Source organism: Protopterus annectens, chromosome 1.part1, assembly GCF_019279795.1.
Source record: "Protopterus annectens isolate FY-2018-M chromosome 1.part1, PAN1.0, whole genome shotgun sequence".
In the NCBI taxonomy this organism is placed as follows: domain Eukaryota; kingdom Metazoa; phylum Chordata; order Ceratodontiformes; family Protopteridae; genus Protopterus; species Protopterus annectens.
Window position 1 is genome coordinate 718,530,079 of NC_056726.1, and position 19,160 is coordinate 718,549,238.

The following is a 19,160-nucleotide window of genomic DNA, read 5'->3' on the forward strand; positions in this document are numbered from 1 at the left end:
AGACTTGTTAAGCTTATGGGGCGGTAATTACCAGGGTCCGTAGAGGCACCACCTTTTTGGAGTGGGACCACAGTTGCCGTACACCACTCCTTGGGCACGTATCCTGTGGTAAGGCTGAGATTAAACAGCTGCCTTGTGTGCGGGTTTAATTCCTCATTTAGCTCGTGTAGCACACAGCCGGGGACACCATCTGGTCCCATTGATGCTGTGTTTTTAGCTTTAGAGAGAGCAGCTTTCACCTGCGCATTTGAGAAGTCTGGGAGGCTACACTCTGCTGGGATAGTTATCTCTCCTTTAGGGGAGAGGGTGAAGTTTGCACTGAACCTGTCTGCCAGTATGTTGGCAATGTCTGTGGGTTCAGTGATTTTTGTATCATTTTGGACTAATGCTGAGCATATCTGGGAGTTTCCACCCAGGTTCCTAACATAGCTGAAAAAGGCCTTATGATTGTCCTTTGAATCCATGGCAATTTTTCTCTCAAAATTGGCCTTAGTTGATTTTGAGTGCTCGTATTTTTTTACTAATAATGATCGGGTGACTTCCCTTTTATGGATTTTGTTCTATCATGTAATAGCTTTCTCCTCTTATTGTAAAGTTTGTTAATGGCTGGGGTCCACCAGACTGGACGTTTGCCCTTTGTGGAAAGAGTCTTGGTTTTATTTGGGATTGCCTGATCCATGCTGTCCTGGAGGTGTTCATAGAAGGCATTTGTAAGGGCTTCCGCAGCTTGGGTTGTGGTTTCCACTGGCTCAGGGGCCTTGAAGGATACCACACCAGTCTTGAGTAGTGTGAAGTTTGCTTTAAAGAAGTTCTTCACTGTGGTCTTTTTTGTTTGGGGTGGGGGCGGGATGTGGATTTCCAGTGAGATTAGTTTATGATCAGATCTCACCAATGAGGGATATACTTCCGGTGTGGAGCATTTTGTCCCCATGTTTGTGATAGAGATCTAGTATATTTTCTCCTCTCATGGGAACAGTGACTAGCTGTTCCATGGCATTTGAATTTATGAACTCCAGGAACCGTTGGGCTAGAAAGTTAGGGCTTGAGTAATGTTCCCAGTCTATATTCGGGTAGTTGAAGTCACCCGATATGATGGTGTTTGGAGATACATTTATACCCTCAGTGTCTTCAGGAAGGCTGTGTGGGGTTCCTGAGTTTGAGAGGGTGGCCTGTAGCATGCTACAATTTGTAGAGCAGTTTTGCCTATGGTTAGTTGCACCTGGATGGTTTCGAAGCCGTGCGTTGCCACCAACCTGGAGGTGTGGGTATCCTTTATGAATATGGATACACCCCTCCTTTTGTGGTGTGGTCCGGGTTTTGGGGCGGGCATGATATGAGGTAAAACTTAATAGTGCGGGTGCTCTCAGGAGCCTTGAACCAGGTTTCAGTTACAGCACAGACATCGATGTTCTCCATACTGAGAAGGGCCTCGAGTGCGTGCATTTTGAGATTTAGACTTCTGGCATTGAGCAGCATTACCCTCAGTTTCTTCCCATTTTTGTTTTCTAGGGTGGTAGGTTTAGAATTTGAGCCTTGCCTAAAAAAGGCACTATGGGGGTGGCAAGAGCCTTAGCCAATATCCGGAATCCCAGGGGTGACAGATGCAAGCCGTCCCTTGCGAAGCAGCGTGCCTTGTCAAGCATGTCATCCCAGGCAGACACACACTGGATCCCCTTTGAATGACACCAGACATTAAGCCAATTGTTAAAGCTGATCATCTTGTCTCTATATTGTGGCATCATTCTTGGTGAAGGAAGGATACTGCACAGGGTCAGGGTCATACCTGCCTGGGCTACATAATCAGAGAGCTCCTCTATGTCTCTTTTCATGTAGTCCAGGGAGGTACGTCTCAGGTCGTTCACACCAGCATGGACAATGACTGTGTCATATTTGTACTTGCCGTGGAGTGACCAGAGTGCTTGTGTTATGTGGCGGATTCTAGCGCCCGATAGGCAGCTTACTGTGATCCTCTCCTTGTTCATCCTGGTGAGTGGGACGTCAGTGTGTCTGACTATGGAGTCACCTATGACAAGTATGTTTGGTGTTGTATTTGGCCTTAAGGGCTGTGACTGCTTTGCACACTGCTTTTGTGGTTTATGTGTTGCTTGTGGGGTGTCTTGAGGTAGCAGTTGTTTGGGTGTCTGCTTTGGAGGCCTCTGCTGTTTAGGTAAATTTTTACTCAGAGCCTCCGAGTATGTCTTTGTGTGTTTGTGTTTGATTCAGTGGTGTGTTAGCATTATGTGAGGCTGGTTTTGTGGTGTGTGTAGTTGCCTTCTCCTCCTGTCTGGTCTTGCCAGTCCTGAGTTGAGAGAGCTCAGCCTCCAGTTTGGCTAAATAGCTGCATCTCTCGCAAGTATTTGTGTTATGTGGGAGGAGGAGAGGGTTGTCTGTGTACGAGGCAGTTATAACATTGCCTCAAGATTCCCAGATTCACCAGCTGGACCAGAGAGGAGATTGACAACTGACCTTTGGACATGCTAGAATAATATTGGGAATTCCTTAATAATTGAAAACAAGGGCCAGTGGGGAGTGAGGTTATAGTGCTTTTAATTTTTAGTGCTGACTTATATTATTGCTTTAGTGAGCAAGTGCCAGGTAACTTGAGTGCAATGTGTTACAAGTAACTAAATGCAAAAATGACAAACAGTAACTTTCTTTCAAGTGAAACAAGGAACTAGTACAGTAAGCAATGCAGATATCACTAGTGATCCACAGACGCGCTGAGAAGCCGCGTATTAGGTGGAATTAGCTTCCAGGGAAATAACAAGCAAACAAACAACAAGCATATAAACAAAGCTAGATTCAGCAGGCCTGGATATAGTCTATGCTAGAGCAAACAAGGTGTACCAATTTCAGTAAGATACAGTTCAAATATTCAGGCACTATAAACCTTTAACCAGAAATTCCCAGCTCAGAAGGGCAGAGTCCAGCCTCTTCTCCCACAAGAGTGCAGACCACGAACCTTCTTAATGTAAAATAACTGGCCTGAAGCCCAAGTGCCTAAACCAGAACTAATACCCTTGGACACTGGGCTCTCAATCAGCAGTTCCCAACTTAGAAGGATGAAAGCTACCTGTCCTGCCACCACAGTGCTTGCCACAAACCTTCCTAATGTAAAACAACTGGTCTGAAGCCCAACTGCTTAATCCAAAAGACTTAGAATGATAGCTACACTTTAATCAAGTTACAACCAAGCAGTAATAAATACAATTGAATACTTTAGAGAATGTCTGGATTAGTGCTCAAGTTGCACAAACAAAGCTATGCCACAGCAAACAAGGCGCACCAACTTCGGTAAGAAGCAGTTCAGATATGCATGCACTATAAGCCTTTAACCAGAAATTCCCAGCTCAGAAGGGCAGAGTCCAGCCTCTCCTCCCACAAGAGTGCAGACCACGAACCCTCTTAATGTAAAATAACTGGCCTGAAAGCCCAAGTGCTTAAACCAGAATTAATACACTTTTAGAATACCAGACACCGAGCCCTCAATCAGCAGTTCCCAACCTAGAAGGATGTAAGCTACCTGTTCTGCCACAACAGTGCAGACCACAAACCCTCTCAGTGCAAAACAACTGGTCCGAAGCCCAAGTGTTTAAACCAAAAGGCTTAGAATGAGTTACACCAAGCAGTAATAAATACAACTGAGTATTTTTAAGATGATGCAAAAGTAAAATGAAGTAGGTAGAAACACAAGTACAGTAAAAGCAGATAACATTTTTTTTTTTTTTTTCTTTCTTTTCTCTTCTCTATTTCTCTTACTCACCCCTTATGGTATTTACTTTTTACTGGTGGTGTTTTTTTCACCATAACATAGCTCCCTATTTGGGGGCTCCTGATATTTGGGGCAAGAAAAACTGATGTAATTGCGCTGGCTGCCTGTTTTTGTACCCCTGATGACCTGACGTCAGTCCTGAAGTGACAGCAACCAACGCAGAAATACTAAGTCTCTGGTATTCAGGCCGTCTGAGGGCTACCTGCAGGCAGATAACCCAAGTGTGATGACTGTAATAGTGAATACACTCTAACATCTACATTTATGGTAAGTGTACACAACTGTACTTTCTTTGGATTTCCTACCAGAGGTGATCATTTCCCCCATTTGAATTTCTAATGTGGTAGTAATTCGTAAAACCTGGCAGTAATCCAGTAATCTCTGCTTCATAAACCAGTAATCTCCACTGCCTCCCCCACACAGGCACACATACTCATGATTTGGTGGCGATAAATATTAATAATTTAATTTTTTCCACAGTAGCTTCTTTCTCACTTTCTAATTTACTCCATCCAATTTGTCATGCTGTTGCAGCATTTTTACTGAGTTAGACTGGCAGAATTATTTTTCTGTTTGAGTCAGGGATAGTATTTTAACCTCCATCAGTTTGCAGATGATTTTCAAGTACATGCTAACGTAGTTGGTACATTTAAAACACTTGTAAGTAGTATGTATATTTTAACTTATCAAATGTAGAAAGACATTACTTTTTAATGATTAACTATATAATTTAGGAGACCCAAAGTCAGTGACCCTCCTATATGTTTCTTGTAATTGAGTTCATTCTTTCCACCAGTCACCATTAGACAACTTGTTTTGAATGACTCCATGCTTTTAGTCATATATGGTAGTCTCAGCATGCCTCTTCATGTCACAGTGTGACTACTCAAGGAAACCATAGAACTCACCATTTTTTGTGTGTCTGTCTGTGTTAGCTGCTCACACAGTGTGATTTATAGTTATAGCTTTTGTTGTAAAAGTTCTTGTGTTTGATAGTGCCTTTTTTAGGCAAGGCTCAAAAGACAAACCCATCGCCATAAATAGCACAAGTAACAAAAAACTGAGGGTAATGCTACTCAATGCTAGAAGTCTAAACCTCAAAATGCATGCACTCGAGGCACTCCTCAGTATGGAGAAAATCGATATATCTGCAGTAACAGAAACCTGGTTTAAGGCTCCAGAGAGCACCCCAACACTACCAGGCTACAACTCGTATCATACATTTCGGCCACAGAACCCGAACCGAAATACAAAATGCGGGGGGAGTATCCATATTCATCAAGGATACCCACACCTCCAGATTAATGGCACAGCACGATGCTTCAGAGATCATCTATGTGCAACTAACAATGGGCAAAACTGCAATTCGAATTGTCGCTTGCTACAGATCACCCACCATGTCCCAGGACCCCCATTCCACATTTCTGGAAACACTGGGAAACATAAAGGTCCTACCAAACATCCTAATATTGGGTGATTTCAATTACCCAAACAACTGGGAGAACTACTCAAGTACTAACTCTTGCCCAACCTTTCCTAGAATTTATAAACTCAAACGCACTGGTTCAACTGGTCAACACTCCCACCAGAGGTGACAACATATTGGACCTGGTCATCACCAACATGGGTGACCGGTGTTCCACACCAGAGGTCAACCCATCGCTGGTTAGATCTGACCATAAACAAATCACTTTGGATATCCATTTTCCGCCCCCACCCCCGGACAATAAAGCCACCATGAAAAACTTTTCAAAAGCAAACTTCGCTTTACTTAAGACCGAGGTGGAAAGTTTCAAAGCCCCCATGCTGAAGGATAACCCTGTCCAAGCTGCAAAATCCTTTACTAATACATTCTACAGGCAGCTACAAGAATGCATGGATTGTGCAATCCCAAGCAAAACGAAGACTCACTCCTCCAAGAAAAGGAAATCAGTCTGGTGGACTCCTGCCATAAACAAGCTATACAAAAGGAGGAGGAAACTAGTACAGAAAAGAGTAAAATCCCAAGAAGGGAAGACATCCCTGATCAGTATCAGCAAGAAACTATGATCCCCTCATAAAATCATCCAAGACGAGCTTTGAAAGAAAAATTGCCAAGGACACTAAGATAACCACAAGGCATTCTTTAGCTATGTCAAGAATCTAAGTGGCAATGCTCAGATCTGCTCGGAGTTAGTGCAGAATGGCACAAAATACACTGAACCGACCGATATCACCAACATCCTGGCAGACCGGTTCAGTGCAAACTTTACCCCCCTCTCACCCCCATAAGGGCCCATAACCATACCAGAAGAATGTAGAGTCCCTGAAATCACAGATACTCAGGTTAAAACAACCCTCTCCAAAGCCAAAAACTCAGCATCAGTGGGACCGGATTGTGTCCCAGGCTGCGTCATACACGAGCTCAAACACGAACTGACCTCTCACCTAAACACACTGTTCAAACTCAGCCTCTTCACAGGCTACATACCCATAGAGGGGCGCACAGCAATGGTTATTCCGCTCCACAAAGGTGGAACCACAACAGACCCCGGGAACTATCGCCCTATAAGCCTGACTAGCTTGGTCTGCAAGGCTATGGAGCACATCATCATGGAACTCATTAACAAAGACACTGGGAAACACTGGACCCTACCCAGTTTGGCTTTAAGGGCAGATCATGCCTCCTAAACCTGGTGGACTTCTTTGAGACAGTTACCAAGGCTATAGATGAGGGAAAGGTGGTACACACAGCCTACATAAACCTCGCTAAGGCCTTCGACACCATTCCCCATTCTGGTATTATAGACAAGCTCACCAGCCTGAACATAAATCCCTACGTCACAAGATGGGTTGCCAACTGGCTCACGGACATAACCCACAAGGTGAGAGTTGCGGGAGATAGGTCTGTCTCTAAACCGGTTACAAGTGGTGTTCCCCAGGGCTCAGTACTAGGACCCCTCCTCTTCGGTATATACTTCTCAGAGGTACAGGCAAGCACAGGAGGACTATGGCTGACCAAGTTCACAGACAACTGCAAACTAGGGGCTATAATTGACTCTCCGGCTGACACAGACATCCTCCAAAAGGGTCTCACTGAGACGGATACCTGGTGTCAAAATCCTGGCCTCAAGCTAAATGCCAGAAAGTGCATAGCCATCCCCATTGGAAAAAACAAAGTACCCACAAACTACCACATAGGTGGTAGTCCCCTAAATACGGAAGACGTAATAAGTGATCTGGGGACCCAAGTAGATAGTAATCTCACCTTTGATAATCACATTGCCAAAGTGGTTAGAAAATCCTTCTACGTGGCCCACCTAATCACAAAAGGGTTCGCATTCAGATCAAAAGAGGTCATTGCGCCCCTCTACTCATCGGACCCATCTTAGAGTACAATGCCCCATTTGGGATGTATCTTACAAGACACCTTCAACAGCTGGAAAGACCACAGAAGTACCTCACCAAGAGGATCAATGGCCTCAAACAGATGCCCTGTGCAGCTCAACTGAAGAAACTCCAGTTGTACTCTGTTGCATACCGCCTACTCAGAGGTGATCTCTGCCTGACATACAAGGCCATGTCCAACCCAGAACTGATGGACATGCACAACCTAAAGAAAATCTTATCCCCTCGAGCCACACTCTCTAGGTATCTAAACCTCACCACAACAATAAATAGGACGTGCTGGAGGGCTAGATTCCTGTCCCAGAGACTTCCCATGCTTTGGAACAAGATCCCAGTCTACATTAGGCAGAGCTCCTCGCTAACACACTTCAAAAGAAACCTTGACGAGTGGATGGGAAACAGAAAGTTTACCCCCGGGATCACTTCAGTGGCTCTGCTGGACAGAGGCACAGGGAACTAATCTAAGGGAATGGCGAAAGCCAACACATTCTGGCTAGGCTTATAAATGCCATCGGGCAGATAGCCTAGTACCCACCTATGAACCTATGATGCAGAAGTATAAGTAAGTGTCCATAAAATTATCAACCAGGGCCCACACTTCATTGCCTAGTTTGCAATGGAGAGGAGTATGTCATCGAGCACTGATACACTTGCCACTGATTCAGCTGTTCTGCTCAACACCTGATAGAGATATCAGCAGTCTGTCTTGTGACAGAAAGGGTGGTGGTGGTGATGATTGCCCTCATACTGAGACTGGTAAGAGGATCCATGGGGTCAGCACCAGATGTCATTCAGAGCATTACCACAAGAATCAAATCATAGAGGAAAGGTTACAGACTAGTCTTCCTGGAGGTAAGCTCCTTGATTGAACAGTCTTCTAGACTCATAATCAGTAACTGAGAACTTGAGCCTGCACATGTCCTCTTCCTTGGTAGAGGTTGAAGGATCTTGAGTAGATGCATACTTCACTCACACCTGGAAGGGGTTGTATAACAAGATGGTAGTGCCACCCAATGCTGTGTTGATCAGAAGGATCTCAAGGATGAGCTGCCTCTCAGGTCACATGTTTAAGGGTCAAGGATTCCAGTTGCTTGTTCCTCCCCTCCTTTGTTCTAGCAGGGATAGATAACCACAGTTTGGTGTGACATTTTATCATCCTGTACCAGGGCTTTTAATTCCTCTTTGGGAGGTAGGGGCATCTGGCCATCCTGCAACAGGGCTCTTGTTTCATAAGGTTAAGACCTCAAGCGAATATTTGCTTTTCAGTGGGAGCTTGAATCACTGGAGCAGCACTCAAGACTTTGGAGTTATGGCCTGATTCTAGAGCCATAGCCAAGTCAGAACTCTCTCAAACTGTGCATTACCTTCTGTGTACTGTACACAGTGCCATACATGGCTTTACACTTGGAGCAATTCTTGGTATAGAACTCTCCTTATCATGCTAATATGAGAAATTGGTTGCGCTGGTACCAGTTATCTCCAGGATGGAGAAGAACAATGAGTCCTACCTCCCTGATTAGCTTCTTTTGGTGATCCATTGAATTTCATAAGGTTCAGTATGGAGCAATGTCTTGCTGATACCGCCTCAAAAACAAAAAAATGCCTTGCTGCACATCTTGAGAAGATGTCCTAAGCCAGAAAACACACCATAAGCTCCACACAGCAGGAAAATGCACTTGAAGGATTTTGTAAAATCTTTTATTTGTAGAACACCATCATATAAAATCAAACAAACCAGGTTAAGTGCTTTCTTCCCCTGTACAACACTTAGGGGACATCCTTAGAACCAAATACACATTTCCATAGAATCAACCTGTTTAAACCAAGACATGCAGTCAATCAATTAATCAATTAGATGTTTAAATACATTAAGTTGAAGTATATATTTTTTACAAAATGTCCACAATTGAATAAAAATCAACATAAATGACTGAATTAACCCCTCTTGGGTTGTGTGGTACAACTTCTAATATGCCAAATTTAAACATTGTGTCACCCTGGCAAACTAGGGTGTGTCTGTAAAGTGCAAGAGAGGGTTGGTGGGAACTTCTAGTAGATTTGAGAGAATTTTATTGGATAATGCCTTGGAAGCACCAGGTTTAAATGATCATTTATCCCTGGTGCCTATTTTAAGGAAAAGGGCATTCATTTTATGAATTTTATAAATTCTCTAACTTGTTAATTCCTTAATTCACTCATTTATGTTTATTTGTATTCACTTGTGGACATTTTGTAAAAAATATATACTTCAACTTAATGTATTTAAACATCTAATTGATTAATTGATTGATTAAGTGTCTTGGTTTAAATAGGTTGATTCTATGAAAATGTGTATTTGGTTGTGAGGATGTCCCCTAAGTGTTGTACAGGGGAAGAAAGCACTTAACCTGGTTCATTTGATTTTATATGATGGTGTTCTACAAATAAAGGATTTTACAAAATCCTTCAAGTGCATTTTCCTGCTGTGTGGAGCTTGTGATGTGTTTTCTGGCTTAGGACATCTGTTTTTCATTTTCTTGGTACCTGTTTGATGCCCTTCACCAACGGTCTTTTTGGATTATTGGTTGACATCTTGAGAAGAAACTGAGGGGATACTTGACCATCCCATCCAGAGAAAGAGTCATGACGCATGCTGTCTTGAAAGCCTTGTGGTGCCACGACTCTTCAGTGGTTCCAGGAAGGAGGATGCCCTTCACAACCCATTGCTGATTCGAGCAAATCCCTTATCAAGTATCCTTTAGCTGACTGCTTTGTAATTTCTTTAGTCTAACATTGGCCCCCAGAGACCACAGTGTTTGCCACATTGTACCTCACAGGGAATACGCACCAGAGTGGACAAGAAAAAGGTGACTCTACTGTTTGTTTGGTCCTTTAAACCAGACAGAGTTACGATCTAGTGGAGGTCAATATGGGGATGAGTAACCTTAGGCACTCCACCCAACGGCATATACAAAGAGATGTTCTAGAGCTTGTTATTATATTAGAGGCAGGGAAGACTCTAATCTTGATTAGAAAGGTATAGATACCAGGACAAGACAAGATAATTGGCTTTAACAACTTGCTAAGTATAGTGTCATTCTAAGAGGATCCAGTATATGTCAGTCTGGGATGAAATACTAGGGATGGCTTGCACCTCTGTAGCAGGGCTTCTGCATATTGCCTAAAGCCTTTGCTGCCCCTGTAGTGACTTTTTAGGTGCATCCCTGTATTGGACACGTCTATATGGCAAACTCAAATTTAGATTACTTTGTGGAGGTACTACTCAGTGGTGGGAGTCTAACTAGAAAGATGCCAAAACTTAAAGGCCCTCCTGCAACTTGAACATATTCATATTTGTGTAGTTACTCAGACGTGGTTTTAACAGTAGGTACTACAGCTTAGAGGAAATGCTATCACATTTACTAGCCCTTGGGTAACTGTGAGGCAGTATCTGTATTTGTCAGAAATGCCATCACCTCACATCAGATTAGCCAAGACCCTAACTTAGACCTCCAGTAGATCCAAATCACCCTTAACAATTTCAGCTAGTATTTCATTGCTAGGTACAGATCAACATTAATGTCCCCACAGATTATTAAAACTAACATGACATGACTTTATTTTATTTTATTTTATTTATTTTATTTTACATTTGTTGACCGGGCTAGTCCAACTGGATACATGTCCATTTTCAGTGGAGGCCCGGGGAGAAAAGCTCCAGTAACGTCATACTAAATAATAATAAACACACTGTAAACATACAGAAACATCTAATGTAAAATTTGAAAATAGTTTAGAAAAAGACTAAAATAGTAGAAAGATTTGAGAAAGGCACTTAGAGTATTACAGCATCAGATGAAGTAAAATTTAGAAAAATGACTGTATAAAAAAGTGACTAGTACAATCAAGCAAGGTGAGTAGTACTCAGGAGTGACAGAGTTAGGAATTAAGAAAAAAAGGTTAGTTTAAAAATCAAATAAATAGAGAAAAAAAACGTTTAGTCAGGGTTGTTGCAAGAGCATAGCCAGTGGTTAGAGAGGAAAACTTTTAGGTTAGTTTTAAATAGTGGGAGTGAGGGTTAGGGTTGTAAGGTCTTGTGGTAGGAGATGCCATATTTTGCCAACTGAATTAGAGAATATGGTGTCTCCTGCTAAGTTATTTGATAAGGAAGTATGAATCAGCATTATATTAGAGGAGCGTAGATTCCTCAGGTTATTATATGGTCTTATGAGGGTAGAAAGCATTGGAGTGTTGTCGGGATGGTATAGGGCTTTGCAGGCAATTGTAAGTTGGTTAAATTGTATTAGGTGAGGTAATTCAAGCCAGCCTAGTTGTTTAAGATTCAGACAGTGATGAGTCCTGTATGGAGAGTTTGTAGCAAATCTGGCAATATTGTTATATGATATAGCTAGTTTGTTAAGATTATGCTTAGAAAGATTGGTGTATATGGGGGAAGCATATAATAGGGTAGAGATTAAGTGGGTTCTAGCTATTGTGGTTCTGGCTTCTGGTGTCAGGAAAGATTTGATTCTATAGAGAGATCCGAGTTTTCTGTTAGTAGATTTTATTGTTGTGTTTATGTGAGTGTCAAATTTTAGTTGATTGTCAATTGTAATTCCTAGGAGTTTGATGGTGGGGTCTGGAGAGATAAGGGTACCATTGCTGGATGTGAGTGTGAAATGAAGGGAGGGAGACAAGTGAGTGGGTGTAAAGAGCAAAAGTTTGGGTTTTTTGGGGTTAAGGAGGAGACCGTGGTTAGAGAACCATTGCTCTATAGTGGCGAAGGCTTTTTGTGTGAATAAATGATGTTCAGTTTGGGATGAGCCAGAACAAATGATGGTTGTGTCATCTGCATATTGAATGCAGGTTGAATGTGGGGTAGCGAGATGAAGGTCATTTATGAAAATGGAAAACAATAGTGGACCTAAAATAGAGCCCTGTGGGACACCTATGGAGGTGGGGAGGAGGTCTGAAAGATGGTTTTGCCAGAGAACTGCTTGTTTTTGGTTTTCCAGATAGGATGTAAACCAGTTTATAGCAGGATTGTCAAGAGAGAGGGACTTCAAACGGTGGAGGAGGAGTTGATGATTGACCATGTCAAAGGCTTTAGACAGGTCTACAAAGAATGCTGAAGAAAGAATATTTTCGTTGCGGTTTTTGTTAATACAGTCAGTAAAGGATAGCAAGGCTGTGGTAGTACTGTGGAATGGCCGAAAACCATGTTGGCAGTTAGCTAGGAGATTATGGCGGAGTAGGTGGTTTAGTAATTGTTTGTGGATGCATTTCTCCATTATTTTTGCGAGTGGAGATAGTAAAGCTATGGGGTGAAAGTTGGAAAACTCAATGGAGTCACCGCCTTTATAAAGAGGAATAATGTGTGAAATTTTCCAGATAGATGGGATAGTGCCTTCTTCTATGGTTCTGTTGATCAGTATGGAGATGGGGTAGGCAATGGCTTTGGCACCTATTTGGAGGTATTCTGCTGGTAGTTTATCAGCTGAGGGGGTAGTAGGTTTTAATTTTTGAAGCAAGGAAGAGATATAGAAAGTGGGTATAGGTTCGAGGTGGAAGGGGGGAGGAATGGAGCTTGGAGTAGGTAATTTGGAGGTATCAGGGTTTTGTTGATTTGCTAGATTTAGTATAGCAGAAGTAAAGAAAGTATTAAAGGCATTAGCTGTTTGTATTGGGCAATCAGGGTTAGAACCTAGTGGATTTGGCGTGGCTACTTTTCCAGGGGATAATAGTGTGTTAATAGCAGTCCAGAATTTTTGTGGTTGTTGAAGGGATGATTGTTGTAGTTGTGTATAAAAGTTCTTTTTATCTTGTAGAATAGCTTTTTTTTGTCATGTTTCTTTGTTGTCTAAAAGTTTGGTGATCAGTTGTATTCTTTGTGGTACGCCATTTTGCCCAAGATTTAGTTCTACTAAGGATTGTATAAGGGGACTTGTCTTCTTCCGTGTTGTCTTCACTATTCTGATGTATCACGCATACATATGGCACTTGCTCCCAAGCTTGCACAGTACATCCGTGCAGGAGAAGCGAGAAAGAAAACAGAATTCCCATTGCTGTTTCTTAGTATTTTAAACTTTTAAAAACAGACCTTTACAGAGACGGAGGAAAAATTGAGGGAAAATCTGGTACGTTTATGATGTACTTTTGCAGAACATACCAGATTTTTTTCTCATATTTTGATGTGTCCTTCAGTGTGTGTCGATAAGAAATTCTGTCTGCTCAGTGGTATGTTAGCGGCCAGAATTTGCTAATGGTGTACACTCGATTTACAAAGGGCACACTGGTTGGTCTGTCCAGTCAGCATGCTCATGTTTTGAATCATAATGAGCCATTGTTGTTTAAAGATTAATATCAAACCAAATACATTCCTTGCTGAAGGATTTCAAATACCCTTACATCGATTCGTAAGCATACTCCTGTGGAAATGGATATAATTCAATTTCTAAACTTTAATACCATTACGCTAAAGCAAATTATAAAACTACCCACAAACCGGCTCCAGCATCCTTGACTTGGTCCTTACCAGTCACTGCATGTATTCCACCCTGCAACTGCTTATCTTTAGCTAAATCTGACCTCAAATCAGTTGTGATCACTATCAGGCTTAGTTATGCAACGCCACCACCAAATGAAGGCCATCTTTAGGGACTTCTCCAGGCAAACCTACTTCAACTTTAGAAGACCTACACAAAATTCCCAGCAATCCCCCACAAGTAAACAAGCTAAGAGGATTGTCACTTTCATCTGACTGTTATCAGCACCGAAACAGCTGCAGAGAAAAGTCAGTACCCATCGACCTTAAATACAATGGTAAATTCAGGAACAATACCTTTCTGGTGGAATTCTCACATTAAAAACTGTGTAACAGAAGAAGGAAAATAGATCTAAAATCCACACAGAAAAACAATGCTGGATAGTAGCACACCAAGTAGACTAAAGACAAATGATTACTTTCAGCAGTTCAGGGCAGAATCTCCAAATGACATCAGGCTCGGAGTCTTTTTTAAAACGTTTTATTAGGTAAGCGCTTTCACAAACGATATGTTTGCTTCCTCAGACCTTAATGAAACACACATTCAACTTTTTTTTTTTTTAACTCCCAATACATTACAAATACACCAATCACAAGTCATTCCTCATTATTTTACAAGCATCAAATAATCCTTTCATTGCCAAGTTACATAAAAACAGTACGGACAATAGAAGCAACAACAAGTTTTATTATCTCAAATCGCACCTTCTTAGTTCTTAGTACCTGGTTATGCCCTTGTATCACATAACCCTACCCATACTGTTATTAACTCCCCATACTCCTCTCTGATCACATGCTGGATCTCTGATCCCCTGTAGACTTGGTCATCTGAAAGGGTACTTTTAACTGTAGAATCTTACTTGATATTTTCTTCTCTTACCAATGTATAACTGACATTGTCTTTTTACCAATGTTCTATATATTCTTTTACCTGGAGTGTTTTATTAATTTCTTGTTATATTACTATGCTCAGCATACATGATGTAACCTGTTTTGTGTATTATGCTGAATGTACTGTATTTGTATAACTTGATGCTAGAGCTTTTCTCCCCGCGCCTCCGCTGAAAATGGACCTGGTCCAGTCGGAATTTCCCAGTTAACAAATGTAAAAATAAATAAATAATCAATTTAAAGTTCTATCTCTTCAGTGATGTTAGTAATATTCCCTAACCTCATACTATCAGTTTGTGTGCTAGAAATTGTAATGAATAGTATGAGGTTAGGGAATATTACTAACATCACTGAAGAGAGAGAACTTAAATGGATAATAAAACTTAGTACACATTTAGGGAAGGGGTTAAATGACCATATAGCCATCACGTCAAAATTAAAGAACAGGAGGCTGAAGCAATAATAAGTTTATAGGAAGTTTTTACCACTTTTATTTTTCATTTGTTGTTGCTTCTGCTGTCTGTCCTGTTTTTATGTAACTTGGCAATGAAAGGGTTAGTTGATGCTTGTTGTAATATAATGAGGAATGACTTGTGATTGGTGTATTTATAAATTATTGGGAGTTAAAAGAAAGTGTTGTTTTATTAAGGTCTGAGGAAGCAAACATATCATTTGTGAAAGTGCTTACCTAATAAAATGTTTTAAAAAAGACTTTGAGCCTGATGTTATTCGGAGATTCTGCCGTGATCTCCTGGAAGTAATTGTTCGTCTTTAGAAGATGGAAAATAATGAAAACTTGTAAGAAATCCCTCTTTCCCCCCTACCTAAAGACGACATTGAAGTATACCAGCCAGAAACCTAAGCTCACTATTCGAAAATTTAACGTAGAATAAGAGCTGAAGGTCACACAGATGCCAAAGTAAACTACAGATCTTTCTTGAGATATGTCAGGAATTTTTTTAAAATAATGTCTCAACAGTTCACTGAGCTCATTCACAATAATTTCACACACACTGTTCCCAAGGATATAGCTAATGTGATAGTAGGTCAATTTAGTACTGATTGTACCTAATCTACCCTCATTATTGCTTCTGCTGTCCCTGAAATTTATTTTCTCCTGAAATCCCCTTAGGACAGGTCTTAGAATGCCTGTTAAAGGCTAAAAATATTGCAACATAGGACAAGATGGCATACTAGGCTAAATTTTTTTCAGTGCCAAGTGTTAACTCTGTGAGCCTGTACTTCAACTGTTCAACCTCTGCCTATCCACAGGGTTTGTGCCGATGCTTGGAAAACCACCACTACGAGTCTGATGCACAAGCATACAAGCATAGTGTTGCTACCCTTTTCAAGCACACAAGTAGTACTTGCTTCCCAAATTGAGCAGGGCTGTACATGAATAACTCTGGTATAAAATTGTGTCAGCATATCCAGTCAAAGATTAGCTGCAAAGGTAGTCAAAGTAGTGCTTTGTTTGACCTGTAGTGACAACTTATTCCATTGGATGAGAGTGCTGTATGGTTCCCTACAAAAAAGAAAACACCTCTGTAGTTTCCTTCATGTCTGAATGCATGGTCAGAGCTAAACCCAGATAAGGAGTGAATATTATCTTTACAACAAAGGCAAGTCTCAGTTTGTTGGTAAGATGTCTGGCATTGAGAAGAGTAACTCTGAAATATTTTGATATGGTATTAGCTGTAACTTTTTTTGTCTGCTATATTGGAATGTCTAGTAACCAAACTCGACCTCCAAAAGACACTGTGGGATGGTAAGGGCATTGTCCAGTAAGCAGAAGCCATGGAGAGAGAGATGTACAGGAGATACAGACCAGCGTTTGAGAAGCAAGTCAAACTGTGTACCAAATCATCCCATGCTGACATATACTGAAGGCCCTTAGAATGACACAAAGTACTTAGCCAGTTTTTCTTTTTTCTTTTCTTCACATTTAGGCATCATTATGGGTCAAGGTACTGTTGCACTCAGGGCCATAGACTTTCCTGCAAATACATAGTGAGATCCAGCATGTCTGTCTGCATGCTCCTCAGGATTGAGTACCTCAAGATGTTCGCACCCACATGGGCTAGCATAAGGTCATATTCATATTTGCCTGGTATAAGGAACTGAAAAGTCCTTATAGTCACAGATTATAGTATTATTACCCTGTCCTTGTCCAGCATAATAAGCATGGTGTTAGTGTGTCTGATAATGGACTTGCCAGTTGTCAGTATATTTCTGTTGATGCTTGTCGTTGTAGTAATAGTAAACAGTTTAAAGTCTGCAACCTTTTGACTCTACTGTGTGTGAGGGTGGTGGTGTTAGCCTGCAGATTTTGGCTGAGGCTTTGTCTTCTTTGTTCTTGGAGGTTTGAGAAGTGACTTTTGACAAACCTAATGTGTGTTAGTTTGGTTTACCAGTGTGAAAGTGTGGGTGGTAGTATGTGGTGCTCATACACCTCTCTTGTTTGCCAAGGTGATTCCATGTTATGTAAATACTTGCACTTTTCATCAACTGTATGATGTACCTCAAGTAGTAGTTCATTATCAGGGGCCATTTAATAGCTGCTGCATTGCTTAAAAATGCCACAGGTTATAGAGGCAACCAATAGAATGGATACCTGTGTGTTAATAATCTGTTTCTGTCAGAATGGTTGAAGTCTTATAAGGGAAATGTATCAATAAACGTGTGTGATTTTTTTTGTGTGTGTGTGTTTTTCATATATATATATATATATATATATATATATATATATATATATATATATACACACAAACATACATACATACAGCTGTATACACACACTTATTTTTATTTATTTATTTTTTTATTTTATTTTACATTTGTTGATATACATATACCTATGCATATATAAAAATGTATTTTCAAAATGATTTATTACGTAGAGGAATCTTAAATACAAAATGTCACAGGAACCAAGACTGTGGCAATGGCAGTACTTGATAGTCGTACCAGAAATAAGCAAGCAGGACAAGAACTAAGGTGGAAGAGGTTACAGTTAGTGTAGCATCAATGACGATAGTTGGTAAATTAGTCTGCAAGCAATGTAAGCAGCAAATAGGTTTAATTTATAGCAGTATGCATAAGAAAGTAATGCAGTGGTTACAGCAGCAGTAGTAGTAAGAGCGCTAGTAGTGTTGAAATAGGTGAAAATAAAGAATGCATGTATGGTATGGAGCATATATACCCATTAAGTTTGTAGACTCACCAGAAGATGAAAGACGTAACCTTTTCAGCTGCAGATTTAAGAATGTAATCACTGGTTTGGGTCTTAGATGGGGTGCCTTCTGTGTGCTGTGTTTATATCCTTCTTGGGTCCTCCTAGGCTTTCACCAGGTACTGTGGTTTCTTGCCACATCCGAAAGACGTGGCACAGCAGAAACAATAATCATCAAATTGATTTTGTGTGTGTGTGTTTGTTGCATCAGTATTGTATCACTTTGCCAATTTAGCATTGGAGCAACCATAGGTATACAAAATAGAGAATGTTTCCATTTTATTGCTTGTAAGATGTAAGTGTTCCTTTCTTTGCAGGACCAGTGCCATGCAGTATCAGAGGAAGTCCGGAGGTTACTAGATGATTATAATAAGACTGTATCCTTTCCAGTGTTGTAGAAAAATAACTCTGAAGTCGTACCATTCCGCTGTAATTCTTTTTACCTCCGAGTTTAGAGATTTTTTAGAGTTTGTAGCATTAGTAGTGTTGACTAATTTTCATATCTGAGTGAAGGTAAAACTTGTAAATAACAGGTGTTGAACTGGTTTCTGTTTTGCCTTCTGATTGAGCCATATTTTAACATGTGATCTGGTAATAAACACTGTAAGACACCGAATTCTTGCTGCTCCATTTGACTTGGCCAGTTAGAACCTTCCCATACTGCTGCTATTCTTCCCCTGAAAGATTGTATGCAAAGGTGTTTTCTTTTTGCAGTTTAGTTTTTACTTTTCACTTGAACTGTACTATTTAAGTTTAATAAAGTTGTGTTTTTATTTCCTGTTTTCTGAGCAGATGTCTGATACTTCCTCATTGTTTGTCACATGGTCCCATGTTTTGATAATGCAGTTTGACATGTAAACTGCTTGTAGTGGATAGGTATGTTTTCCGTAATCTGCAACAGACTTTTAACTGATGATGCATCACAGTCGGTCTGTAATTCACACAGTCAGACAGTAATTCAGTAAATACCTAAATGCATTTATATTTAAACAAAAAGTAAAAAAAAAAAAAAAAAGATAAATTGAATAAGATAAGATTCATACCATCGAGTGTGGTCTGTGGCATACATCACAATTAATAGAGATGTAAAATGATAATAGTTATCTGCCATGGGTTGATCTGTGTCAGGAAGAAAAAAGGGTATCTGAATCACTGTAGTGATAGACAGCAGAAAAATTATGTTCCAATGAAATCACTTTTGCAGTAGCCTAACTTTTTGGGATGCATGTTGTCAAGGATATGACCACCTGTCCAGGTTGTCAAAGCTAAAGGGCACCTTCATTGCTTTCTACCTGCCTGGACTTGCAGCAGAGCTTCATATAAAAAGCAGTTGGAGCATCAAAAGCTTCAGAGCT

At 40.7% G+C, this 19,160-nt stretch overlaps 1 protein-coding gene across 1 annotated transcript in view; it reads left to right on the forward strand.

The window, feature by feature from the left end:
• DCTN3 (dynactin subunit 3) overlaps positions 1-19,160 on the forward strand; it is a 340,986-nt gene that overhangs the window by 247,668 nt on the left and 74,158 nt on the right. The window contains exon 6 of the mRNA XM_044077776.1: positions 18,123-18,182. Coding sequence (XP_043933711.1) covers positions 18,123-18,182 — 60 coding nt within the window. The remainder of the gene's footprint in view (positions 1-18,122; positions 18,183-19,160) is intronic.